This window comes from Aulonocara sp. 'chitande type north' Nkhata Bay, linkage group LG22 (assembly GCF_057382095.1).
Source record: "Aulonocara sp. 'chitande type north' Nkhata Bay isolate Kocher_YH1m ecotype deep benthic linkage group LG22, A_spYH_male_GT1.1, whole genome shotgun sequence".
Lineage (NCBI taxonomy): Eukaryota > Metazoa > Chordata > Actinopteri > Cichliformes > Cichlidae > Aulonocara > Aulonocara sp. 'chitande type north' Nkhata Bay.
In genome coordinates, this window is record NC_141364.1 from 29,479,016 (window position 1) to 29,506,397 (window position 27,382).

Sequence of the window (27,382 nt, forward strand, 5' to 3'; positions counted from 1 at the left end):
AAACAAACAAAAGTCTGCATGTATGGGGATATGTATATATATTGCCTATGGATATATAGTTTACACATCTGGAAAGACACCATTGGTACACAGTTCTTCGAGCATTCCAGCCCTCTTATATTTCAGCAAGACAATACTGAACTGTATACTGCATCTAGCACAACAGCATGACTTTTTAGTAGAAGAGTAGGTAGTAAGCTGGCCTGCCTACAGTCCAGACCTTTCACCAGTTGAACACGTTTAAAGCGTCAAGAAACAAAAAGTATGTGAAAGATCAGCCAGAACTGTTGGAACAGTCAGAATGGGACGACTTTACTCTCCACTCCAGCAAGCTGGTGTCCTCAGTTTCCAGGTGTTTATGGACTTTTTTGAGAGACACCAATTTGTTTTGAGACGCGTTGCTGTTTTTGCACAGCTGAAAAGTTGAACTCAAGTGTAGTAAAACTGACTAGAACTAAACTGAATTTATTTGGTTGCTTATTGTGGCTAATCTTAGCAGTTACACATATGCTAGTGTGGTGATCATTGCAGATTTACAGGTTTAGTGTCACTTTTAATATTTGTCACTGTTATTTCAGTTCTGTCAGTATTCCTGCTTTATCCTATTTCACAAAAGGCTGATAACCATTCACTAGAATAAATTAACTGAAGCTCTTTTAATTTATTTCCTGTTGCTTTGCCTTTTTTTAATTTTTTTGCTGGTCACAAACTACGAGACTTTAACACCCCCCCCCCCCCCCCCCCCCCCCCCCCCCACACACACACACACACACACACACACACACACACACACCAAATACAACCTCTAGTTGTCAGTGATGGTGAACACTTTGGTAAAGTCATTGCTCAAATCTGGGCATTCTCACTGATCATGATGTTTCTATGCATCTTTGCAGCCAGGCATTGTGTTGTGCTATTAAAGCAGTGTGTTGTTACTGGCATGCTCCTAGCACAGCCAGCTCATTACAGAAGGACGTATTTTTAGCATGGTGTGATTGGCGTTTAGTCCTAAGAGGGCCAAGAGCAGAGCGAGAATTGAATGAACGAGGAGCTCAGGGGCTGGCCCTGGACTGAAGAGAGAATCAGAGTATACAATCGCTGTTTGATAGTGTCGCTGAGACAATCGCTGATCCTCGAGAGGATCATGTTGAAGTTATTAGTACCACATAGGCAGCCACAAGATGACACTTACGTAACATAGCAACGGGTCGGCTTGCATATCTTTTTATGTCTCACTGTTAGAAATACTCACTATAAACAAATATGTTGCAATACACTGTCGAGATATGAAGCATCGGTTGTTTGTTTGAATGAAGCATTTTGTGTCCCAGTGCAATGTTATGGCTGTTTGATGTGTTTAAAATAATTTTGACAACAGACGAGTTCTGCTGCAGAGCAAAGCTTTAGATAACGGTGTTAGGAGGATAAAGTTGTTCTTTGTTGGAGGAAAACAAGTGAGAGAAAATGTGGACTTATCCTGGAAACTGTCTACAACCGGTTTCTCTACTCAAGGAAGCAGAGGGAATTTAGTCAATCAATTTAAATGAGATTTATATCAACATGCTGTTCCTTTCATTCTGCTGCCAGCACAGCGTGAGTCTGTCTCTTCTTGGAACTGTAAGACAGCTGTTCTTCGTCCAGATCCAAAGCAGACTGGCTCCACTGCTTCACTTTCACAGTAGTAGTAGAGGACGAAAGTATTCGGAGGATATCAGAGTTTTCATTTGCAGCCTTTGTTTTATTTTGCATTGGATCACAAGGTTGGACTTAAAATTAAGCATTCTGATGCTGTTGATATGATACTAAGACCAGGGGTTTAACAGCACATTATTCTAGCTGTTTGGTATTTGAGTACACTGATCTGCCACTAACAGATGGATGACTTTCAGTGAAGTGTAAAGTTTTTTTTGTCTTTTTTTTCTCTTCTTGTTCTTCCACTCGAAGCCAAATTAGTGCAAGAAACACAGTTTCAGGTCATGTGTCATTTAAGACAGTTTTGGCTTGCATGCATTATTTTAAATATACATCAATGCATTTATGTACAGCCCAGTAATAAATCATAGGCTTCAGCTGTATTACTTACATACTGTTTCCGTACCTTGTCTAGTATAGTTATTTATTTGTAATTTAAAAGTTAGTGACCTTTGTTACATTTTGTCAAACCATCACTGTTTTTGAGACTCATTGGGTGATGTGATGTATGACCAACATTCCAGGATCCAGCCTCTGTCAGTGCGCCCCAGGGCAGCTGTGGCTACAATGTAGCTTGTGTGAATGTGTGTGTGAATGGGTGGATGACTGGTTTAGTAAAGCGCTATACAAATACAGGCCATTTACCATTTACCACTGTACCATGTGTTTTTATAAGTCCAAAGACTTCACACTATACTGTTACTGTCCATGTCTTATTCTGTCAGTCCCCCCATAAACTAGTTATTTTTTATGTATAAAGATGTAATGTTCATTACTGTGAAGAGGATATTGTGACAGACAGTTTTGAAAATAGGAGTCAGGTGACTGCTGCTTAAAAATAACAAAGTTGTGCATTTGCTTTAAGATCAAACATCTCAAAGTTGATGCACATATCTTAATGCAGTAGCTGTGATTCCATTTGAATGAGTTCACTAATGAACAACACATCATTGCAATTTGCCCCCTTATATTATCCACCACTCCATTTAACATTTTCTTACTTTTTCAGGTAATTTAACTCATTTTTAATTAACCTGAACGACTTGGCAGATTAAGCAAACACCACTTATTACTGTAATCATGTCAATTTTTACGTCTGCTTCAGCATGTGTGTATGTAAAGCATAAGACAGCGTCATTAGAGCTCTCTCTGGCTGATTGTGGCGTTACACATGCAGTCAGACTGTACTAAATATGATTTTTTTTAAATGCAAGAGGAAGGTGAATAAAAGACCAACCAGCACCTGTTTGTCAGTTTTAGTTAGTGTCGAGTCCTAAGTGAGCATGTCTGGAAAGCATTAGCATTAGCAAAGCTGAAACGTATGTTTGTTTGTTGAGTTGCTTAGGTCTTGTTTCATTGACCTTCATGTTGGTCAATGAAATCATCTGGTTGTAGTAATGTAATGTAGATTACACTGTTGCAGTGTGGGAAAGATTATGTTACAATTAAATAAGACAAAATAGATGAATTCGCTTAGAAATATCTACTCATTTTGAAATGTCTGGTTAAGCTGGATGAAAATCAACTCGTATCAGCTTCATGATATTTAGGTTTACTAACTTCTGTGAATCTGGATAATTTGGGGGTGTTTAACATTGTTAATGTTCTGTTGAACATGTAAGGTTACAAAGCTTAATACTAAGGCACACCTTAGTACACTCTTCCTTATTCCTTCCTAAAAACTGATGGAGTCCCATATGTTTAATGTTTAATCCACAGTGGGGTTCTCCCCTTGGTGGTGGTCCTGAGAGCAACTGATCTACCCTATAATAATAATAATAATAATAATAATAATAATGTCAGTCTTTAAGGGTCACATAAGCCAAGGTGTAAGTCCTTTGTGAAACACTGCTCCCCACCCTGCCATCATGTGAGTCATTAAGGTTACAAGGGTCAAGTTGTCATTTTGGGTTCAGTCGCAAGGAAAGGCATCTCAAGACGGCATCATCGGTGGCTGAGAGCTTCTGTCACAGGCAACATAACAGGACAAGACTGAGCTGCACATCTGCACCCAAAAGAGAAAGGATACTCTTTTAAGCATGCTAATGGTTTCATCCTAAGGGGAAGATGAATAGCTTTCATGGGAATCCATGGCGCCATGGAGGGCATTATAATGTATAAGGAAGAGTGTAGGTTTGTAGAACATGAAAATATACCAGAACGTGAAATAAAGCCAGAACCGTACCAGATAAGTGTAAGTTTGGAATTAAGCTGTCGAATGTACAATAATAATAATTCTCTCTAATGTTGTTATCTCTCATTGCTCAGTGGGCTCTGCTTTGTTCATTAAGGTTGTAATAGGTCAGCCGTCTAGCCAGCAGGCTCCAAATCATTCCATTTTGGCTCTCAGCCTCCACAAAAGTGGACAAAGAGCGAAAATAATCAAGGAATCAGTGATTTTTTTTTTCTCTAGAAAGGCGCAGCCAGTTCCTCCATCAGCAATTTTCAGAGAGATGATATATGCTGCATAAGAAAAAAAAGCAGGACCTTGGATGATCCTTTTACCCTGTTTCAGCCCCATTGCCTGAGTCAGCTAGTGCTCGCTCACCATAAACTGCCACTTTTAATTTCCCCACGCTTCGCCCACTTGGCTGCTTATCCTGTGGCCCTTCCTCTCTCCCCAGCACAGAGTACCTTTGAGTAATTCTGTGTCCAATCTCCACCACCCTCCCCCCATTATAGTGGCACACAGCCAGAAAATCCACGCTTTTTCACCCACACTCAACACCTTCTCCTCTCAGTTTTAGGATGTGACATGTTGTTCATGAATCATCTGTTTTGGAGTAACTTTGCAACACCTGTGCCTGCTTGTTTTAGTTTGTTTTGATCTACATTTTTTCCCCTCGTCTGTTCTTTTGCAGACTTTGGAGGCGGTGCTGAACTTCAAGTACTCGGGGGGAGCAGGCAAAGTTGAAGGCTACTACAGGGAGCTGTCTTTGGGTGTCCATGTTGATGTGGAACCTTCAGTGTTTTTCACCCGAGTCAGCACCCTCCCTGCTACGAGGTAACTATTAAAAAATTGTATAGCCTTTCTGTTTTTTATGTTTATTTTACTGTAAAAATCAAAATTTTTACATAAAGAAGTTTATCTAAAGAGTGAATGTGGGGTCTGCAGAGACTGGTGGGCTAGTTTGGTGAACAACAGGATAATAATGAGAAGATAACCATTTATTTTTATTGTACTGACATACGTAGTACAAACTGTCCCACATCGCCTCAAAAGCGCAACGAGAATGTCTCATGACAGTGACGTAAGCGAGTGCGACATTCGTGACAACAGCTGTCTGCAGATCAACAGTGGATCATATATCGAGTGCAGGAGAGAGTATGAGCGTGCAGCGTTTAAAACGTGGAAGTACTGACCTTACTTTGAGTTTGATTCCATAAAAAGTGACAAAAACATTAGCGTCCGTTGTGCGTGGGAAGAAGTTAAGTCTGAGTTCAATGGTTCTTCCTCAATTTTTGATCTTGTGACTTTCAACTTCCATGCAGCTTTTATATCTTACCGGGCTATTCGTGTAACCTCATCATTCAAACAGATAAAATAACAATACTAACTCAACATTAGCGACTGCAGTCGCAGACAAGCAATGAATAATAACCTATCACAGAGCTTCCCTTGTCACAGCAACTGTTGATAAATCTCATTTTTAAAGCTTCATTTTGCATCATACACAGTTTTCTCTCTTGATTTGGGGAGCAGATACTGACATTCTCTTTAACCACTGCAGCAGCAGCCCTGCTATGACACTATTGTTAACCAAACCCGAGGACATAGAGATGATATTTTCACAGATGGGTCAGATAGGAGCAGGCACACTGAATGGATATTCATGGCCTCACATATCCTCACCCATCCTCACCCACTTTTATTCCCTGGTCTGTCTCGCTTCACTTTACTATTTTAGTTCCCCCAACTGTCGTGAAAAAACTCCAAGCAAGGGAGACGGATCATAGCAGAGTAATGGCCACTTGAGGTGAATCATTAGCAGTAATAATATCTGCAGTTTAAGCCATCAATCTTGGCACTGTGCTGATAGATGTGCTGCACCGACTGTTATACCATCACCCTGTCATCACAGCCCCCTCTCCCTTATCTCTATAGCACCCTTAGCTCTCTCAGCCTCACAGCTCTATTATACAGTATCTATTGGTTATCAACTAGATCTGAATAGATATTTGAAATGTGCTGAAATTGAAAGGTTTAGAAATGTTTCAGTAGACTGAGTCTTAAAAACTCCTCTAAAGTGAACTAACCTTTTTCTTTCTTCTTATGGAGAAAATTTATTATGGCTCAATTCCACATTTACTGACTCAGTGGGCTTTATATCTTCAGTCCTTGGCCCTCACCAACCCAAAAGCAAGGTGCTCAAAAACCGCAGTGCATATTAACGTGCAAGAAGTCTCCTCACCCACAGACAGACTGTACTGTTGACATAATGTGTGAATATTTGGCCCCTTTCCATGTTTGCATGGAGAGTCTCGTGCAGAGCGTGCTGTATTTTATATCTGAGTTGCTTAAGGTAAATTTAGGATTGGGATTTTTAAATATATAATAAAGATATTCATAAAACGTCTTTAGCACAATACCTTGAAAACTTGGCTAGTACCAAAAACTAGCATTAAACACTTTGTCAGATTTTTCTTACTCATTGAGTGATCAGAACATTGAAATTATTCGATGTGGTTAGGATAGTTGCTTTTAAAAGTGTTCATTTATTGGAATGAGAGGGGAGATGTTCAGAATGAGTGTGTCCCAAAACTCGGCCTCTGTCTTTACCTTTAGCTCTTTCTCATTCTGAATGTTTAAAGCCGAGTTTTGGGTATTTCTGATTTTTATGGTGGAATTACTTGTAATAAGATCGTCTCTTCAGCCATCAGATTTTCTTTTTAGAGAATGATCATCCTCAACCTACAGGACCTACACTGTCGTCAAACGTCAAATTATATCAGAAACATAATGATTCTCCTTCAGCTGCCTGTCGTTGCTCTCAATTGCAGTGCTATTTTCAAAGAGAAATGTGCACAAACCCTGTGCTAACGCTCTATGAATTTTGTTACTACATCACTTCCTCATTGCCCTGCATGCCTGCTCAGCAGAATGATGCTCTTTCATTGAGTAACTGTTGTTAACTTTACTCAAAGAAATATGGTTAATAGAATTAGACCAGCCGCACCTGCAGGCCTAATTACTGCCAGACCTGTTAAATCAAATCACTTAAATAGAACCTATCTGACCAAGTGAAGTCATCCAAAGATCATTAAAAGCAACACATCGTGCAGAAAGAAAGTATTGACATATATCAGTTTGGAAAGGGTTAAAAAGCTATTTCCAAGGATTTGGATTTGAAACGGTGGTAAGCGTGGCATCCATTGGAGAGTTAAAAGTAAAATCTGTTACTGACCAGAAAGAATACAAAGAGTAGTAAGAGGAAATCCCAAAAAGTTGATTCCATTCATCTGAACAGAAACATTTCGTCACTCATCCCAGTGACTTCTTGAGACTCGAGAGGATGAGGAAGAAAATCAACATTTTGGGATTTGCCTAAAAACATCATGATGATCCCTAAAACTGTTGAGAAAAGATTTTGTGGACTGCTTAAGCAAACTTGAACTTTTTGGAAGGTTACATCATGTGTAAAAACTAACACAGGATTTCATAAAGAGAACATCATGCAACAGTCAAACATGGGGGAGGTAGTGTGGTCTGGGGCTGCTTTGTTGCTTCAGGACCTGGACCACAATTGAGGGTACCATGAATTCTGCTACCAGAAAATCCTGCAGGAGAATATCCAGCTATTAGTTCATGTCCTGAAACTCGGGCTCATGTTGGTATATGGATATAAGTTTAATTCCTACGTTTTTCTGTATTTTACTTATTCGCATACTATAGATGAAAGTTTGTCTATGTGGCTAAATCTGACATATTTACATGATGTATTTAGGTGTGAATGTCGATTAACTTGAATTGTCCTTATAAATAAACAAACTTGGATTATGCAGCAGACGACGATCGGAAACACACGATCAAGTCACCCTCTGAATGGCAAAAAAGCAGAATGAAGGTTTTGGAGTGGCCTAGTCAAAGTCCCGACTTAAATCTAATTGAGATGCTTCCTCCACAGCGATGTGAAAGAGTCATTGCCGGTAATTTCAAATGCTTGATTGCAGTTCTTGCCGCCAAGGGTGGCACAACCAGTTATTAGGTTTTAGGAGGCAATTACTTTTTCAGACAGGGCCAGATAGGTTTGGATAACTTTTTTCCTTTAATAAACGAAATGATCGTTTAAAAAGCGCATTTTGTATTTAGTCGGGTTAGCTTTGTCTTCTATTAAAATGTTTCGATGATGATCTGAAATATGTAATTAATATAAAAACAAAAACATCAGGATAAGTGCTCTTTTTCACAGCTCAGCAAACTAGGTGTTAGATAGAAGTCGGTGCCGCCAACTTTCCTTTCTTACTGTGTTAATAACATGCAGCACCAAACATAGGGGGCACCTGTGTTTGAAACGACCTTTGACCATCCACTGATGCATCACTGTTACCATTTAACACTCACAGAGTAAATAAAAGCACGTCTGGACCTTCTAAGACTACCTCTACAAGGCTCACAGATGAGGGATTGAGATAGTTTACAATAAATATTTCAGACACATGGGGCTCACAGTGTAATAACATTTATTCAAAAACCCATTGTCTGCTTACCCATGCAGAGTCCACACACATTCATTTTGTTTGAATTTCTCCTGTTGAAGAGTCAGCGTTACTTGTTCTGATAAGCACTATTGAATTTTTAAAAAAAGAGAAGTTGAGAGAATTTGGAAGTGGTGGTACGAAACTGCTCAATAATGCAGCAGCTTATCCTTACGATCTGTTTTTCTGTTTTTCTCCCTCTCCTCCCCTTCCTGTCTCTCTACTTATCGGTTCCTCTTTATGTCTCTTAAAAAGAGAAAGAAAACCAGGAGAAATCCTCCTTATTTGTGTAGTAGTAGAGCAGCCGCTTACATCAGTGTTTAGTCTCCACCGTTCTCCTCATCCAGTCTATTCCTTTTCATCATCATCTTCTTTTTTACTTACTTTACTTTTTTTTTTTTTTTTTACTTTTTCTTTTTTTCCTGTTTTTTCTTCTTTCTGCCCTCCAATGAATTCACTATTGGGGAAACACTGGTATTTAATGATTAGTGGATGTAAACAATATCAACAGATAAAACAGTGCAGTGTTGCTTATTATTTCTCTTTTGAACTAATAAAACAGTTAACTCAGGCCATGTTCTGTATCAAGTTACATGTGAAGCAGACTTAAAAGGGAACCATCACATAGTTCACATGACCACAGTTTGTACCAATGCTGATATAGTAAATATGAAAATTGTATTTCAGAACCAGTATGGGGGGAAAAAAAGCTAAAACTAGTTAGATTTGTGTTATTAATGCCCAAGTAGTCACCTTCATATGGCTGTGTAATTAATTAATTCAACTAAAGGTAGCGCTTCGTATTTGTCAGGTATAGTATATAGTTCCTTCCTGGCATCACTGTTAAATTCAGAATAAAACAAGACTTTTGTTTAGCTGGTAAATTGCTGTATGGTAAAGCTTTTGATTTTGTGGTTGTAGAATTCAACTAGTGCACCACTGCTGCATCTCTCTGCATGACTGTCTGTTATCTAAGTGTTGTTTTCTAATAAATGCATGACATTTTGTAAAAGAATCATCTCACCTGCTCCCAACAAGTGGGTGGCTTTGAGTATGGTTAATCCAGAATTGTGTGTTGCTGGATTGCTAGTGACATCAACTCATGAATGTGTCCTAGAGATGACTCGCAATGATCCACAGGTGCAGACAAAGAAGAATAAATACAGCTTTACAAAGATAAACCTGCTCATTACTCCATGCAGTTGTGATTCTTTCTCCTGTCTCTGTCCTTCACTGTTACTGTCCAGTGAGGCATGTTTTGTCACCTAGCTAGCTAACTGGCTCCCTCATCAGTGTTGGGTAATGTTTCCATCACGGCTAATAAGATAGCTGCCACCGTCTGCTGTTCACCTTTTACTGTCCTCCTTTGACTCCCTGCTTGCCTTTTTCACTGCTCACACTTTCACCAGCATGTCACCACCTGATATGTACAGTAATATTAGTGTTATAACAGCAGACCAGCAGATTACGCTAACGAGTTACATTCTGCTGTGACCTCTGCATCTCATTTACCACTCTACTCTTGTTGAAGAACTTTAACTCGTCTGTCTCTGTGTCTCTTTTTCTGAGTTATGCTGTTCTCAATGCAAATGCTTAGCTTCCAGAACAAATGCACAGCATTTTAAATATGCTTATATCAAGTAAGGAACACAATGTGAATAAAGTGAAAAGTAAAATTAAATAAGTTTATGTCAAAATAAAATAGTGGCTTGCACATTAGGCAAATGTGCAAAAGGTCATATCTCCTTATGCATAGCCATACGCTTTAGTGACCTTTTATGAATTAGGGAGAAGCTTTTTTTGTCTCCTTCTTCTTCAAAATAAGATTAGGGGACAAAATCTGGCCGCCAACAAACTGATTTAACCTTATGAGCAAAGAGAATGTGAGAAATTTCACAATTTGTTTAAAACTGAGGGTTGCTGAGTGTAGTCTAGTCAGGCTTGTTTCTTGTCAGCTCTGGCTGAAAAATGGAATATTTTACTAAATCATATCAAGATCAAATACCTTGAAGTAAGCCAAATGAACGAGTACATGCTGTGCTTGACAACATCATCTGTCTACGATGTGAAAGTGTAAAACGTAATCACCCTAAATTAGTGGTTATCAAAACCTTCTCCTGGCAGGAGCTCCCTTAAGAAAATGAAAGCTGGACCCTCCCAAGACGATCACCCACCCGTCTTTTTTTTTCTTCAAATCAGTCTTTAATGAAAAAACGACCAGGTTCAATAAGTGTTTGGGGATTTTCCAAACATAAATTACATTCACTCAACTTTATACTTTGTCCTGATTCTCCTCTCCCCATACACCTCAACCCCCCATGGCTGGCCCCACTGCAGTGGTTCTGTGCCTAAAATAACACGACATGATTTCCATCTCCTTTTGTTTCTCGTTCGGTAGCCGAGCGATTGTTAATCTGTTTCAGGTGCTTTGGCGTTAATGAAATTAACAGCAGGTGCACTAGTGGGGGAACAATGAGACAACCCACGTGAAGGCCCCTGATGTCCCCCCCCTCATCTTTTCTGACAGTTTCTTCGCTAGTTTTGTGTTTTTCTGCGGTCAGTGTCACTACTGGTAGCATGAGGCGATACCTGGACCCCACAGACCGGTATCTGCTCCTTCGTGCAAGCAGGAACAGGATGAGCACTGCCAGGATCATATCAATAGAGGGATACACAGATCTCAACAGGCTGGGCAACAGCGCCCCACGTGTTATTGGGTATTGGGATGAAGTCCTTGGACCCACTGTAAGATCCTGCGGTGGTGCAGTGGGTCCTTGGTTCCTCCTGGTGGAACCAAGGACCACCAGGCCTCATGTGGTAAGAGTATGCAGGTAGTTCCTGGAAGAACTGACTGGAACCACGGTTGCCTGACCTAAATCCAATAGAATAGATCTGGAAAGAATTCCAAAAGGACACTATCTGAGGATTATCCTGACATTGTCAGGCACGTGGGGGTCATACAAACTACTGAGTACCATTTAGAGTTGCTGGACTTCTCATGGACTAGCCTGCTGCATCATTTTTTCACTTTGGGTGTCTGGGAATTCTGTAGGTCGATCATTTTAGTTTCTTTCCTGACACAGTCCATATCGGTGTTTCCAGCATGACTTTTTCCCCCCCTCTGCTGAGACCTGATGTCTTTTCTGTGTGTGTGTGTGTGTGTGTGTGTGTGTGTGTTTTTGTTTTGTTTTTTTGTTTTTTAATTTCTGGGAGCAGTGTCTATATATAATATTTACTTTTTACTGATATAAAATACGCTTTTATTGACATTGTAAACCCTTTTTCAATTGGTTATCTGGTTGTCAGATAACCAATCTCCATATTCTCAGTAAGCCTCCCAACATACCCACCACCATGCCTGCAGTTTATATTTTTTATAGTCTAAGTTAAATCCCAGTTTGAGTTTTCTCTATTCTACCGATCACATCTTATTTGACCTTTTACTCATAATGTTTATGACACAATTCAGTAGCGTTTTGTTCTTTTGGGCCTCTTCAGAGTGAGTTGACAGATCTCTTAAAGAATGTGATGAATAGGCAGGATGTGTGAAATGCTCAGTGATCCATACTTTACAGGAACCTGTTAAAATCCTATTCACTTAGCACTGTGTTGACCTGGAAAAATGCTTTGCTGTTGAGGAGGAAAATTTTATGGACGTGCATTCTGTTAATCATGCATAGTTCAGGCTACGTCACATCAGTGAAAACGGTCGTTGGAAACATGCATGAGCAAAGTAATTGTGACAATGTGCCTTTGAAAACTTCAAACTGGCTTTGGTGCGTCAAGCTAGCTGTAAGACAGGGATAAAACTGCAGTAGGATGGAGTCAGTCTATCAATTTTAGTTTAACTGGATCAAGTAGGCCCTTACATGCAGTCTGTTTGTGATAATACCACAATTGCCTGTGATAAATCTCAATTCTGTTGTGGTATGAACCAGGGGCAGACTTGCCAGCGGTGGCGTGCACAGAAACCACACATCAGGCTGAGAATGGGCCCCATCTAAGTGGGGAAAATTCATCATTTAGAAATTATAAACAGATGCAGCTTGTTCACTTCATTAATGACCAGCATAAACAGCATAAATTTGTGGCTCAAAAATAAGGGAACAAGTAATGTACTAAAAAAAATAGAATAGTTCAGGTTTTACGCATGTGTTGCTCTCTTAAAACAATGTGATAGCAAATGAGACGATACTGAAGATGGATAAATATGTGTTAATAAGTCTTCTGTTAGAAATTGTTGGGGACTGAGTGTGTGTGGAGCGCAGGATTTTAGCAGATTTTACTACAAACTGTTCCTCTGCATAAATCTGAATTCTGAGTGTAACAGCTGCCACGTACGATGTGTAAAAGAACACGAAACATTATTTAGCGTCAGGTCACGAGGCACCCGAGTGAAAAACCTCTCACATTCTCTTGTATGACTGAGGCCTCACTGAGAATATGGAGATCAGCCTCCACTGCTGGCAGATATCACAACTTTCTGGTAAACAGTAGGGCTGTGAAAAAGTTTTGACATCAGCCCTCACTGGGTATCATGTCGAAATTTTAATGTGAAAATTATTTTGGAGTGAATGAAAAATGTCAAGGAGAGGTGAAGTAAAACTCGGAGAGATAAAATCTATTTCCATGTGGAGATACTGTTAAAAAATTAAAATACGAGTATATCTCTAAAACTGAGAACATCGTGAAAAAGTTAAGTTTCATATTTGTTTTCAGCCTTTTTGTTGTCATTTTGATGATTATGATTTGTATCTTATGAAAATCTAAAATCCATTGTCTCAAAATTTTAGAATATTTGCTAGGACCAATCAAAAAAGGGTTTAAACCCCCTTGGTTGGGCCTCTTTCACCACGAGTTACTGCAACAAGCAGCAGGACATGGAGGCAGTCGGTTTATGGCACAGCTGAGGTGTTACTGCAATCCCAGTTGCTTTAATAGTGGGCTTAATTTCAATACAGTTGTATTTATATAGTGCCACACGACAGAAGTTGCTTCAAGTGCTTTATATTGTAAGTCCCTACAATATTAGAGAGAAAACCCCAACAATCAGACGACCCGCTCTGCCTCCGGCAGAGCCAGGTTCATGGTGAGGCAGCCATGACAGGACAGAAGCCACGTGGAAAAGTTCATTGTGCACATAAGAAATAGTGTCTAAAATCTTTTCTCTATGCCAAATGCCAATCGCAACACTGAGTGCATGGACGAGTCAGAGGGTGATGGGAGGAAGACAAGACAAAAGGCAAAGATTCAGTTTGTCCTACCAGATTGTTCCTTTACCATCAACGCCTTTTTTAATGTGGTCTATGCTGTACTCTGTGAACATCCAGCCTTTTCAGCGTCTTACCCTCCTTGAGGAGAGGAGGCAAGCTGTGATGACTGTCATCTGGACAGCTTTCAAATCAACAGCCTTTCTTTTGATTGTGGCTGCATGTGCTTAATTAGCACCAAGTACAAAAAAAAGACCTTTTTCATGATATTCTAATTCTTCTTTAGTGTGTTTTCTGTTGACTGTTTTTTTGGCAAAGGATTGTTTGGGCTTTGATTTTAATTCTTTATGGACATTGTCCAAATGCTGACGAGACATTTAGTGTATAACAAATATTCATTGTGTGTTTAATAATCTCAGTGGTTAAATGTGGACATAAACATGGAGTCAGCTGTCCCTTATTGCTGGCTGCTGTAGCTAAAAATACCCCTTCAGTCGCCATTACATTTAGTGTGCAGGGAGTATGTCACGTTTTTGTGTCAGACTAGGTCTGCAAAATCAGCACGTATTGATTGCAATTTGCAGAACTGACTGAGGTGTGGGCCCAGCTCTCACGATCTTTGCGTTTTTGGTTCTCGCAGTGTTATTTTTACCACCCTGCTATCTTGCCTCAACAATGTCCCCAATCACATCAAAATGACGAACACTTTGATTGAATAGTTTTTTTAAAAAGTCGACCCATTATACTTTTTCTCATTTTTTGACACGTAAAACTTCAAATAACAAAGTCAGATACAAAGTAATCCCTGTGGGTTAAAAGGTCAGGCTTCAGACTGAGCTTTTTCTAACCACTCTGTCTCAGACTCTCCTTCCCCCCCCCAATTTGTCTTTCTGTGTGATGTCAGTCGGGGGATTTTCTTTATGACTTTCACGGCTCTGGGAGGGAGATCACCTCGTGTGTTGTTCAAACCTTTTTGTGAGGGGAAACTAATCAGAGGAAAGTTGTCTTTAAGGGAAGTAGCAGCACCGAGGCCCATAAATAAAGATTATTTTGAAGTGAGAGTCATGCAAAGCTACTCTAGTGCAGTCCGAGGATAAAAATATACAGTTGCAAAGTAGGATGTGTCCACAGAAAATGGTACACATTAACTATATATTATATACTGTCGTTTAACTATATTTGTTTGCTTTACAAAGCCAGCATGACCTAGCTTTGAACTGAGGTTCATGCAAAGCCAAATATTTTAAAGCATTTCCAGCAGAGTCCAAGAACACAAGAAAAACAGAGCATAAAACAACAGTTGGGAGAATTACTCTTCTGCAACAGGGTCCTCTTCAAATGAGTAGAATACTGACCTCGTGGTTCATTTGTTAGTGTTGTGGGGTTCTCGGGAATAGGCAGTGACAGTCATTAACTCACTGTACTCTGTTCTTTGGCACAGCACCAGGTGCACTGAAAATGATCTGCTGTTTTTGCAGGTGTCATCACATATGCATGGAAATCTGTTGGTAGTAGGATGAAACGAATCCCTGCCACCTTCAAAACTTTAGGGTGTTGCTCCACAACTAAAGCAAGCAATCTATAGTTGTGAGTTATATTAAATGTATGTAAGGCAGCAGTACTCCTGTTTCATTAGTGAATGATTTGCTTTGTACACCACGAACAAAGAAGCAGGTTGGATGTGCGTTCACTTTGAAACGCTGGGGATAATTTTGCTCCCTCTCTGCTTTCAAAGAGGAATGTAAAAATTCACTGACTGAAATGGAGACAAATAGTTTGAAACCCTATTGGCGGATTTGAATTATTTATTCAGCTTAGATCTCTGTGCCCAGCGTAGTAGCTCAGAATACTTATCAAAATGATTCAGTGTTATGACTCAGTTCCCACTAGTTCAAAAGCATAATCTTTAGCTTTCGTCTACAGGCGTTCGGCAGTTGTTGCGGCGACAGATCTTGAATGAAGTCGTCCAACCGCTGCGCAGAATCATTTCATCCTTTAGTCTTTTAACGCCTACAAAAATGTGTGACTTCACATCGTGTGCGCCTCCATTGCCGTCTGTTCTGTCACTCTACCTGGTGCTTAGCACATGAGCAATGAGGCTTGCGTTCTTAACTCGATGCCTGATTGATCTCCTTCGCTGAACAGGATGGCTGATAAATCAGCACCTCCCCCTTTCTGCCTGTTAATCACATCTGACAACGAAGACAACTAGACAATTAAAGGAACCGGGATAGGCCTTAAAAATATGCTCCTTTAATTGCCACGTCAGTTTATTAGGGACTAGGGAAAGCTCGACTAAAGCCTCCATTAACCGTGAGATTTAAGAGGCAAAGAGCTCGGTGGGAGGAGGGTGAATGTGAGGGATGATGGAACAATGGACTTCACAAAATTTTACAACACTGGTGTCAGTTCTGTCGTTCCTAGTTATAGTTTCTGTGTTCACTGTTTGAACACAGTTTGTTTGTTTACAAAGTAAAATGTCGGCAATGAATTGTAGGTCCTAGCTGTAATTTTTTACAGGTTTGACTCATTTATCATGGTTTATCGTGATCAACCAATAATGTGGTAAATATTGATTTTAAAGCAAATATCTGGCGCTATAATGTAAAGAGTCCAAATAATAGATATAATACCGTAAAGCCGTGAAGTTCTGTCACATTGTTGCTGTACGTCTATAAACTGCTTGTTTATGTAACCATATACTCGCTGCACTGGTCAGTGTGCTTCTGTTTTGCGACAGTCCTTCCTTTTATCTGTCATTATGGAGGGAAAAAAAATAACACCTACTTAGGGGTTAAAATTAACTCTTTGAAAATCCAGCATCATCTCTCCTGACTTGATCTAAATCACAAATTGGCCCTCTTATGATCTGCATGAGAAAAGCAGGCGCGGTATTATGTGGAGATGACCTGCTCCAGCTAGACCTGTGGGCCTGATGAAAGCACCGCCACCTTTGATGTTGTGACAAGGAGTGATGAGTACTTCACACCGTGTCTTCTCTTGATGTCGTGCTTTTGGTCGGCCCATGTATGTTGGCCTGTATTTTTAGAAGGTAATTTAATTTAGAAAATAATGAACTCCTATATGAATAAGCAAACCGTTGTATGCACAGGTTACAGACTGACTGCAGCACACAGATGATGAGCTTTAAGTTTAGCATTTGTGAGTGTGAATTATGTAAACCTGTGCAAAATGGAAAAAAGCAAGACTTTGTTTATGCAGCATATCTCATTCTAGGTGCAGCTTAAACTACCAAACACACGAGCAACAGAACCATATAGATAATGCAAAACTAAGTCAATTCATTTATAAGCACATTTAAAAACAACAAATCTACAAAAAATAAAACAACAGGAGTAATGAAAAATAATACAGATGACAGATGAGGAGAAAATGATGAGAGCAATTGAACAACTGACATACTAAGAGTACCTCCTTCACTTTGAATATAGAATAAAGATACAAAAACCATCAGTAGACCATAAAACAACACAGGAAGGAAATGGTATCGTATTAGATATATAAGCATTATGCAGAAGTAGATAATATATACCAAGTATTGATTTATAAATAGCTGGACATGTATAACTCGGGATAATATTATACTGGAGATAATATAATATAATACGTGTGCCATGATATTTAGATGCAAACTATAATATAAGTTGATTTTTCGATGTTTCTGTGAGGATGGCGTTATAGTAGAGTTTTTCCAGCACCCTCCTGGGACCTCTTCCTAACATTTGCAGCGTTTCTTAAATGCTAAAACTGCTGACGGCAGCATGGTGCAGAATATACAGTCACTTCTTGTTTCTGTGTCCACAGCACCCGCCATTGTCATCTACTGCTCGACATCTTCAACCCAACAGAGCACGAACTCACTGTCAGGGCCAAGAACAATCAGGACCTGGTTCTCCACGCCAGCGAATGTCAGAGGTGAGTGGAAGGTTTGACTTTTACAAACATACAGATATTTTCAGTGAGTCAAAACAAAACAATTTCTCAAGTTTATTTGGCTCTTTTCTTTCACCTGAGGCATTCAGGCAATATTTTAGGTCTTTCAGAGCTGGTTCACTTCACTGTTAGTTACTGCCTAGAGCAAAAATCAAAGTTATGAATTGACGTCCTGCCTTCCAGCTACTTGACTAGAACTCTGCAGGGCGAGTGTTTAAATGTTAATATAGGTGTTTCTTTTTTGTCTTTCTTATAGCTGCGTGTATTTGCTTATGGCCATGATCTGTGGGTATGAACATGTCTTTAATGGATTTGTTCAGCTATTTGTGAGTTGTTATATATAAACACACTGACTTGTAGGTGTAATTGCAAAATATTGTTGCACTGCGCCTGGACTTCTGATTCTGATATAAACCTGAGAAAGTCTTGGATGTACCATTAAGTCGTCTGTATATTATGATGTATGTAGCTCAGTTACAATCTGCCTCGGTTATGCCAGAAAGTATGAGACGTGTGTAGGTAATAACGTCAATCGATGATTGCTTTGAGTGTTTATTTGTTATTGAACTGCATAGCTTATCCTTAAATATAGGAAAGGTAAAGCAGAACTTGACACGTGCATTTTCCCTCGGAAAGCTCTTTTATTTAATGTAGTGGTGCTGTGTTTTATTTATTTTACAATGGGGGCACACTTTGAGTTTAAGTGGGCTGAACTAGTAACAATTTCCTTTCTTTCAGTGTAAATAGCATTTAAATCCTTATTTTCTCAATATAAGAAAAAGAAATGTAATTTCAACAGCACGTCTTACTTTTAGTACACGATGAAGAAATGTTTCTTTGTTTAATGAAAGAAATCTGGGACTCGATTGCACGAAACATATGTGTGAAACTACAGAAAAGGTGCTTGGGAGCTCATTGCCCAGACTGTCCTATAATTTTACTCTGGACCAGAGATGGGCAGTAACGCGTTACTTGTAACGCGTTACTGTAATCTGATTACTTTTTTCAAGTAACGAGTAAAGTAAGGGATTACTATTGCAAAATCGGTAATTAGATTACCGTTACTTTCCCGTAGGAACGCTGCGTTACTGCGTTACTAAAACCGTGATTTTTTTTGCGAGAATGTGTCATGACAGTGACGTAAGCAAGTGCGACGTTGGTGACAGCAGCTGTGTGCAGATCAACAATGGATAATATATCGAGTGCGGGAGAGAGTATGAGCGTGCAGCGTTTAAAGTGTGGAAGTACTGACCTTACTTTGAGTTTGATTCCATAAAAAGTGACAAAAACATTAGCGTCCATCGTGCGTGGGAAGAAAACTTCTTTTTACAGCGAAAAAAACCCCTAAACTTCCGAGCAAGCACCGAGTAGCTACGACGTGATGGGAAACTCACAGAGACACTCGCGCGGATTCTTCAACTGACCGCAGCACACCTACACCAGGGTAACCCTCCGCCTACCCTGCTCCTGCTTTACAGGTGAAAATAGAGCAAAAGGACCGCTGAGTCTTTGACTTTATTTATTTTCTGCTGTGTTTTACTTGCATCTGTTTGAAAGAGTGAGTGAAAACACAAAAAATATTTTATTTTATGTGCTGGAATGTGTAGAAAATAGGTTTAAATGTTAAACTAATTTATTCAAGTCAGAGAATGTTGCATATAATTAAATGTTTTGCTTGATGCATAAAGTTAAAAGATTAAAACTGATAAAACAAGTTAAAAAAAGAGACTTTTCCATTTGATTACATTTTGTATGATGGATTATGTAGAAAAAGTAGAATTGGGCTGAAAGATCTATCACTTTATCACCTCTTCAGGTTGTAAATCGTGTTTTTAAAAAGTAACTAAGTAACTAAGTAATTAATTACTTTTGAAAATAAGTAATCAGTAAAGTAACGGGATTACTTTTTGGGGGGAGTAATCAGTAATTAGTTACTGATTACTTTTTTCAAGTAACTTGACCAACACTGCTCTGGACACACTTTTTTTTAAAGACATTTCTATTGTAGAAAGTGAAAAAGCAAACTAAACCGGAAGACTTTTTAGTGGAAGTTTCAGTAGAAGGACAAGCAGTAAAATTAAGAAAAAGTTAAAAGTTCAACATGTTTTAGCCCCCCCCCCCCCCCCCCCCTCCATCCCAGCCTTATGTTTGATAACCCCATCCTGAAAGCTGAGATATTGTTCTGGGTTCTTTTGCGACCTCCTGGATGAGTCATTAGTACGATCTTGGATTCATTTTGTAATTGATAATTAGGCCGTCTACTCCTGGGAAGGTTGACTACATTTTCAGTTGTGGATAAAGCCTCTCATCGTGACACACTGGAGTCCCAAAGCCTTAGAAATGGCGCTATAACCTTTTCCAGACTCATAGATGTCAACCACTTTGTTTCTCTTTCATATCTGTTCCTGAGTTTCTTTTGTGCCACAATGTGTTTCTTTTTGACATCTTTTAGGTTACTTCACTTTGTCTGACAGGTTCTGTTTAAGCGATTTCTTCATTCAACACATGTAGCAGTGTTATGCCCCCAGAAATGTGTTCTTTGTGTTCTCTTTATCTCGCTATCGTAGCTTAGAGCGGTGTGTGTATTTTCGTAACCATGACAACACAAGAGCAGTTTACGCTGAGAGTCAGAAAGTGAATCTACTGTGTGACTCGGGATATTAGCGTGTGGGCTCATTCAACCGCCGTTACAGGATTAATCCTTTTCTCTTCGCTAAGGCATAGTCTGTGAGTATAATTCATTTTGTACAATTAAGCGGTGAAGCGTTTTGAACCGTTGTCTGTTATTCGGTTAACTTTATTGTGTCTCATATAAGCTATGCGGCTAGGCTGTCAAGCTGTGATAATTAGCCAGATGCTTTGAGCTTATTGCATCTATAATACATTTCATATATTTCATTGTATTGTGTTTACAGTATATTTCATTGTATTGTGTTTACAGTATATTTCATTGTATTGTGTTTACAGTTTCACAAAAGTGCCCAGTAAAAACTTCTGGAATCCAATCGTCTGAGTCCTGGAGATTTTCTTGGGAGTGTTTAAGCTGAATGGAAACTTAGCCCATTACAGTGAAAAGACTGCAACGCAGCTAATAGGGATACGAGGATCGCCGCTGTACGGAGCTACTCATTATCGAGAGATAAGCAGCCTCCAATATAGCCTCGGAAAACTTCGCCGCAGCCGACATCTCCCGATACTGGAGACCCAACGACACGCAATGTCACAACGTAGCAATGCTGACAAAGGAAATGGAGACAACCAGTCAGAGTGTGTGCGCTCAAGGAGCAGTCGCTCATCTGGTACATCGTCTGGCTCAAAAATCAGCATAGCCATTGCCATGGCAAAAGCAAAGGCTGAAGCCGCGCAAGCTAGAGCGGCACATTCAAAAAGAGAAATCGAGCTTAAAGTGGAGCAAGCACGTATTCAATCCAGCCTCGACGCACTAATCGATGAAAAAGAAAGGGATGCCGCCGTTGCTGAGGCGAACTCCCTAGTAGCTGGTCTGCAGGATATGGGTCTCGAAGTACGCAGCGAAGTTAACAGCCTGGTCCACCAGTCTGTCAAAGACCAGCGCGTAGCCGCCTTTGTCTCCGAACAGGCCAGCCTGAGCGCCAAGGGTCTATCGGCTACAGAAAATAACCTTCCCCCTTCTCAGCCAGTCACTCACCCGCATAACGCGGCTCAGACCCAAGCTGCCGCTCCTGCTGCTATTACGCCACACCAAGCTCTTCAGGGCCCCTGGAGAAGCGACGCACCAACACGACAGAGCTCCAAGTCACCCTTCTACCCCCCTCCAACTCCACTCCTACAGCAGAACCCCAAACGAGATTCTACGTTTCCCACGCATCAGCCCATCCACGGGACACTCTACGGAGGTGATTACGACCATTCTACAACCACTGACCTCATCAAATATCTCGCTCGTAACCACTTGGTGACTTCAGGTCTCACCGCATATGACGACCAGCCAATAAACTATTGGGCCTGGAAAACATCATTCCAGAACGCCATTGCCAATCTAGACCTGTCTGCTGCAGAAGAACTCGACCTCCTAACCAGACACCTGGGAAAGGAGTCAACAGAGCAGGTAAGAAGAATAAAAACGGTCAACATCAGGAATCCAACTATTGGACTGTGCTCAGCATGGGGGCGCCTCGACGAACTATATGGCTCCCCAGAAGCCGTCGAACAAGCTCTGTTCAGCAAACTAGAAAGCTTCCCAAAGCTCACGACAAAAGATCCACGGAGACTCCGGGATCTAGCCGACCTGTTGTCAGAGCTACAAGCCGCTAAAGAAGATGGCTACCTCGCGGGCATGTCGTACTTGGATACCTCCAGAGGAATTAAGCCCATCATCGAGAAACTTCCATACAGCATACAAGAAAAGTGGCTATACCACGGGACGAGATACAAACAAGAACATTTCGTCAGCTTCCCACCTTTCTCCGTGTTGGTGAACTTCATCCGCACCGAGGCGAAAGCACGTACGGACCCAAGTTTCAACCTCTTCACGCCAAGCCCCCCAAACGAGAGAATGAATAAATGGGAGAGGCCCACGAAGACGTCCGTTCACACCCACAAAACACAAGTCTCAGGCACTGCCAAGTTCGAGTCTAAGGAAAGCAGGGAACGTATTGACCCGAATAAACATTGCCCCCTGCACAAAAAACCCCATCCTCTGAGGAAATGCAGAGGTTTCCGCGAGAAGAGCTTAGATGATCGCAAACAGCTTCTGAAAGAACACTACGTCTGCTTTCGCTGTTGCTCGTCAACAGAACACTTTGCAAAGAACTGCACAGCCAAGATAACATGCACCGAGTGTGGTAGCGCTGCCCACGTGACAGCCCTCCACCCTCACCCACCTACCTGGAAATCTAAATCGTTCCCCTCCATCTCAGAGGATAGCGGGGAGGAGGACAAAGCTGATAACCAGGAGGTCAACGCAACGTGCACACAGGTATGTGGGGAAGGTCTGAGTGCTAGAGCGTGTGCTAAGATCTGTCTCGTCAGGGTGTTCCCAAACGGACGAAGAGAGGAAGCCAAGAGAATGTACGCTATATTGGATGAGCAGAGTAATCGCTCCCTCGCGCGGTCAGAGTTCTTCGAAGCCTTCAAGATCTCCGGGCGCTCGTACTCATACACACTAAAGACCTGCGCGGGACGTACGGAGACATCAGGAAGGAGAGCCAGCGGCTACACCGTAGAGCCGTTGGACGAGAAACTGAGTATCTCTCTGCCTACACTCCTCGAGTGTAACCAAATTCCCAACATCCGCGCGGAGATTCCCACCCCCGGTGTGGCCTATCATCATACCCACCTAAAACGCATCGCTGACAAGATACCACCTCCGGACCCAGACGCCAGCATTCTTCTCTTACTGGGCAGAGATATCTTACGGGTCCACAAGGTCCGAGAGCAAATAAGCGGCCCAGGAGATGCTCCCTTCGCCCAAAGGCTTGACCTGGGATGGGTCATCGTCGGAGACGTGTGCCTCGGAGGTGCTCACAGACCACCGGAGGTGAGAAGCTACAAAACAGCCGTTCTAGGGAACGGTCGTACAAGCCATCTCCAGCCATGTAACAACCAGATGAAAGTAACAGAGGTGTTTGAACAAGCACGTGACTATCAACAACATCCAGCGCGAACCCCGACGACGCTAATCGGAGACAATTTGGGGCAAACCGTCTTCGCTCGCACTCCCAACGACCACAAACTCGCTCCATCCAGGGAAGATTTGGAGTTTCTAAGGATAATGGAAGCCGAGTGTTGCCAAGACAGCTCCAACAGTTGGGTCGCACCTTTGCCGTTTAGGTCACCGAGGCAGCGACTCCCTAACAACAGGAAACAGGCTCTCGAACGCCTCGTCTCACTTCGGCGCTCACTGGAAAAACGACCACGGATGAAAGCCGACTTCCTAGAGTTTATGGAGAAGACGCTCAAGAAGGCGCACGCAGAAGCTGCCCCTCCCTTGCAACCCGGTCAGGAGCGTTGGTACTTGCCCCTGTTCGGCGTGTACCACCCCCGGAAGCCGGACAGGATCCGCGTGGTCTTCGACAGCAGTGCATCCTATGAGGGAGTATCGCTCAACGATGTCTTACTCAGTGGTCCCGATCTTAATAACAGCCTACTAGGTGTTCTTATGAGGTTTAGGAAGGAACAGGTTGCGATCACCGCCGACATCGAGCACATGTTCCACTGCTTCATCGTGAAAGAAGACCACCGGGATTTTCTCCGCTTCCTGTGGTATAGAGACAATGACCCTACCTCTGACGTCGTGGATTACAGGATGCGGGTGCATCTCTTTGGTAACAGCCCCTCGCCTGCCGTCGCAGTGTATTGCCTGCGGCGGGCGGCTAAGGCAGCAGAGGCCGACTACGGCAGCGATGCTAGGAGATTCGTCGACCGCGATTTCTACGTCGACGATGCCTTAAAGTCTTTCAGTACAGAGGAAGAAGGCATCGCAGTTCTCCAGCGAGCGCAGAAGATGCTCGCGGCTTCCAACCTCAGGCTGCACAAGGTTGCATCAAATTGTTCCGCGGTCATCAGAGCATTCCCCTCCCAGGATCGCTCTCAGGATTTCAATGGCCTGGATCTCTCCATCGATGATCTGCCTATCCAGCGTAGCCTGGGACTGTTCTGGAACATGCGCACGGACACTTTCACGTTCCAGATCGAGATCGATCAGAAGCCGTTCACCCGCAGAGGGGTACTCTCGACCGTGAACAGTCTATACGACCCCCTAGGGTTTCTAGCACCCATCACAGTTGATGGAAGACGGATCCTAAGAGAACTCACCTTGCAAGCGGAAGATTGGGACGCACCCCTTCCCAAAGACATGGAGACCGAGTGGACTAGATGGAAACAGTCTCTTCAAGACCTGGAGGGGCTCCAAATACCACGGCCTTATACGTCCCTCTCCACCACAGGAGCCCTAAGGAGAGAACTCTGCGTCTTTGCCGACGCATCCGTCAGAGCAATAGCGGCCGTAGCCTACATCAGGGTAACTGGCAAGCAGGGACAAACTGAGATTGGGTTTGTCTTTGGGAAATCGAAGTTGGCTCCCCAACCTAGCCTAACTGTCCCTAGACTTGAACTTTGTGCTGCTGTGCTCGCCGTCGAGATCGCCGAGATGATAGTCGCAGAGATGGACACAACGTATGACAACATCACCTACTACACAGACAGTAAGGTCGTACTGGGATACATCCATAACCAGTCAAGGAGATTTTATGTCTACGTACACAATAGGGTCCAACGTATCCTTCAGTCACCCTGTCCCGGCCAGTGGAAGTACGTTCCAACGCATCTTAACCCAGCTGACGTTGGGTCAAGAGCTGTAGCATCAGCCCTGCTCAGCAGTACACCATGGCTCAAAGGACCAGCCTTTCTTTGCGACGCATCAGGGCATCCATCCGAGCTTCAAGAGACGTACAATCTTGTCGACCCCGACATCGATGCCGAAGTGCGTCCACAGGTGACAACGAAACTCACCCATGTTGCTAAAGGCGTGGTACGCCCTCAACGCTTTGAACGCTTCTCCAAGTTCAGCACACTCCATGCAGCCATCGCACATTTGATCCACGTAGCTAGCTCCTTCGCTCGCTCGACGCAGGGCGAATGTCGAGGCTGGCACATCTGTCGTCCTACAGAAGAGGAGCTGCTGAAAGCCAAAGTGTGCATCGTAAAGAGTGTCCAGGGTGAGTGCTACGCGGAAGAGCTCAAGTGTATCGGTTCTGGAGTCGACATACCATCTTCCAGCAGCTTGTGGAGATTGCATCCCATTATGGACCAGGATCGACTACTCAGGGTAGGAGGTCGGATCGAGCAGTCAGGCTTAGGCATGAACGAGACTCATCCCATCATCATTCCTGGCCGGCATCACCTCGCAACTCTGCTTGTGTCCCACTATCACGAAGCAGTAAAACACCAGGGGAGACATCTTACTGAAGGTGCCGTTCGGGCCGCAGGTTTTTGGCTCGTGGGAGCCAAACGCTGTATCAGCAGTCTGCTCTACGGATGCATCACTTGTAAGAAGCTGCGAGGGAAGGCCGAACATCAACGGATGGCAGCCCTGCCGGCAGAACGGTTACAAGTAGCACCTCCCTTCACCTACATAGGTGTCGATGTCTTTGGACCGTGGGGCATCGTTTCACGCCGCACAAGAGGAGGAGTTTCGAACTCCAAGCGATGGGCGGTGATGTTCTCGTGTATGTGTTCCAGGGCAGTGCACATTGAGGTGATCGAAGCCATGAGTGCCAGCAGCTTTATTAACGCCTTGAGGAGATTCTTTGCGGTCAGGGGCCCCGCGAAGCAGATACGCTCGGACTGCGGAACTAACTTCGTCGGCGCTTCCCGTGAGCTGGGGATGGACAAGGAAAACTCAGGGTTCGACAGGGTGGAGAAGTACCTCAGTAAACAGAGCTGCACCTGGGTGTTTAACCCACCCCATGCATCCCATATGGGTGGCGCATGGGAGAGGATGATCGGCATTGCCCGCCGTATCTTGGACTGCATGCTGCTTGAACAGAGAAAGTCTCGCCTGACGCACGAGGTTCTGACCACGCTTATGGCCGAGGTAGCAGCAATTATGAACGCAAGGCCGATCATTCCAGTGTCATCCGACCCCGAGTCGCCCTGCATCCTCACACCAGCCATGCTCCTGACTCTCAAAACAGGCTCCGCGCCTCCTTTGCCGTCAGGCAAGTTCGAGGAAGCAGATCTCTTCAGGGAGGAGTGGAAACAAGTTCAGGGCCTGGCAGACATGTTTTGGAACAGATGGAGGCGTGAATACCTCAAAACACTGCAACTTCGACACAAGTGGCAAGGGAAACAGCCGAATCTTCAAGAAGGGGACGTAGTTCTCTTAAAGGATGATCGGGCAGAGAGAAATGAGTGGCCCATGGGCATCATCACGAAAGCCTTTCCAGGGAAGGACGGTCTGGTCCGGAGAGTCGAAGTGGAGGTCGTTAAAGATGGAAATAGAAGAGGATTCTCTCGTCCCATTACAGAAGTAGTTCTGCTTCTTTCTCCAAAGTCTGACTCTGCCAATTGATGTGGGCTCTTAAAGACCCCAAGCGGGGAGTGTTATGCCCCCAGAAATGTGTTCTTTGTGTTCTCTTTATCTCGCTATCGTAGCTTAGAGCGGTGTGTGTATTTTCGTAACCATGACAACACGAGAGCAGTTTACGCTGAGAGTCAGAAAGTGAATCTACTGTGTGACTCGGGATATTAGCGTGTGGGCTCATTCAACCACCGTTACAGGATTAATCCTTTTCTCTTCGCTAAGGCATAGTCTGTGAGTATAATTCATTTTGTACAATTAAGCGGTGAAGCGTTTTGAACCGTTGTCTGTTATTCGGTTAACTTTATTGTGTCTCATATAAGCTATGCGGCTAGGCTGTCAAGCTGTGATAATTAGCCAGATGCTTTGAGCTTATTGCATCTATAATACATTTCATATATTTCATTGTATTGTGTTTACAGTATATTTCATTGTATTGTGTTTACAGTATATTTCATTGTATTGTGTTTACAGTTTCACAAAAGTGCCCAGTAAAAACTTCTGGAATCCAATCGTCTGAGTCCTGGAGATTTTCTTGGGAGTGTTTAAGCTGAATGGAAACTTAGCCCATTACAAGCAGTAATCAGGCCTATGTGTGCCAAATGAAATTTAACTTGGCTTTCCAAAAAAATGATACGTTTTGTATTTGCTCAGGTTATTATCATCTAACATTAAAATGTTTTTGATCATCTAAAACATACAAGTGTGACAAATATGCAAAAAAAGGTTAATCAGAAAGGAGGTGCTTTTTCACAGTAGTCTAATATGA

At 42.4% G+C, this 27,382-nt stretch overlaps 1 protein-coding gene across 5 annotated transcripts in view; it reads left to right on the top strand.

Moving 5' to 3' along the window:
- trappc9 (trafficking protein particle complex subunit 9) overlaps positions 1 to 27,382 on the top strand; it is a 238,906-nt gene that overhangs the window by 117,357 nt on the left and 94,167 nt on the right. For all 5 annotated transcript variants that reach the window (XM_086279548.1, XM_086279549.1, XM_086279545.1 and 2 more), the window contains 2 exons: positions 4,554 to 4,696; positions 17,424 to 17,534. In XM_086279548.1, coding sequence (XP_086135674.1) covers positions 4,554 to 4,696; positions 17,424 to 17,534 — 254 coding nt within the window. The remainder of the gene's footprint in view (positions 1 to 4,553; positions 4,697 to 17,423; positions 17,535 to 27,382) is intronic.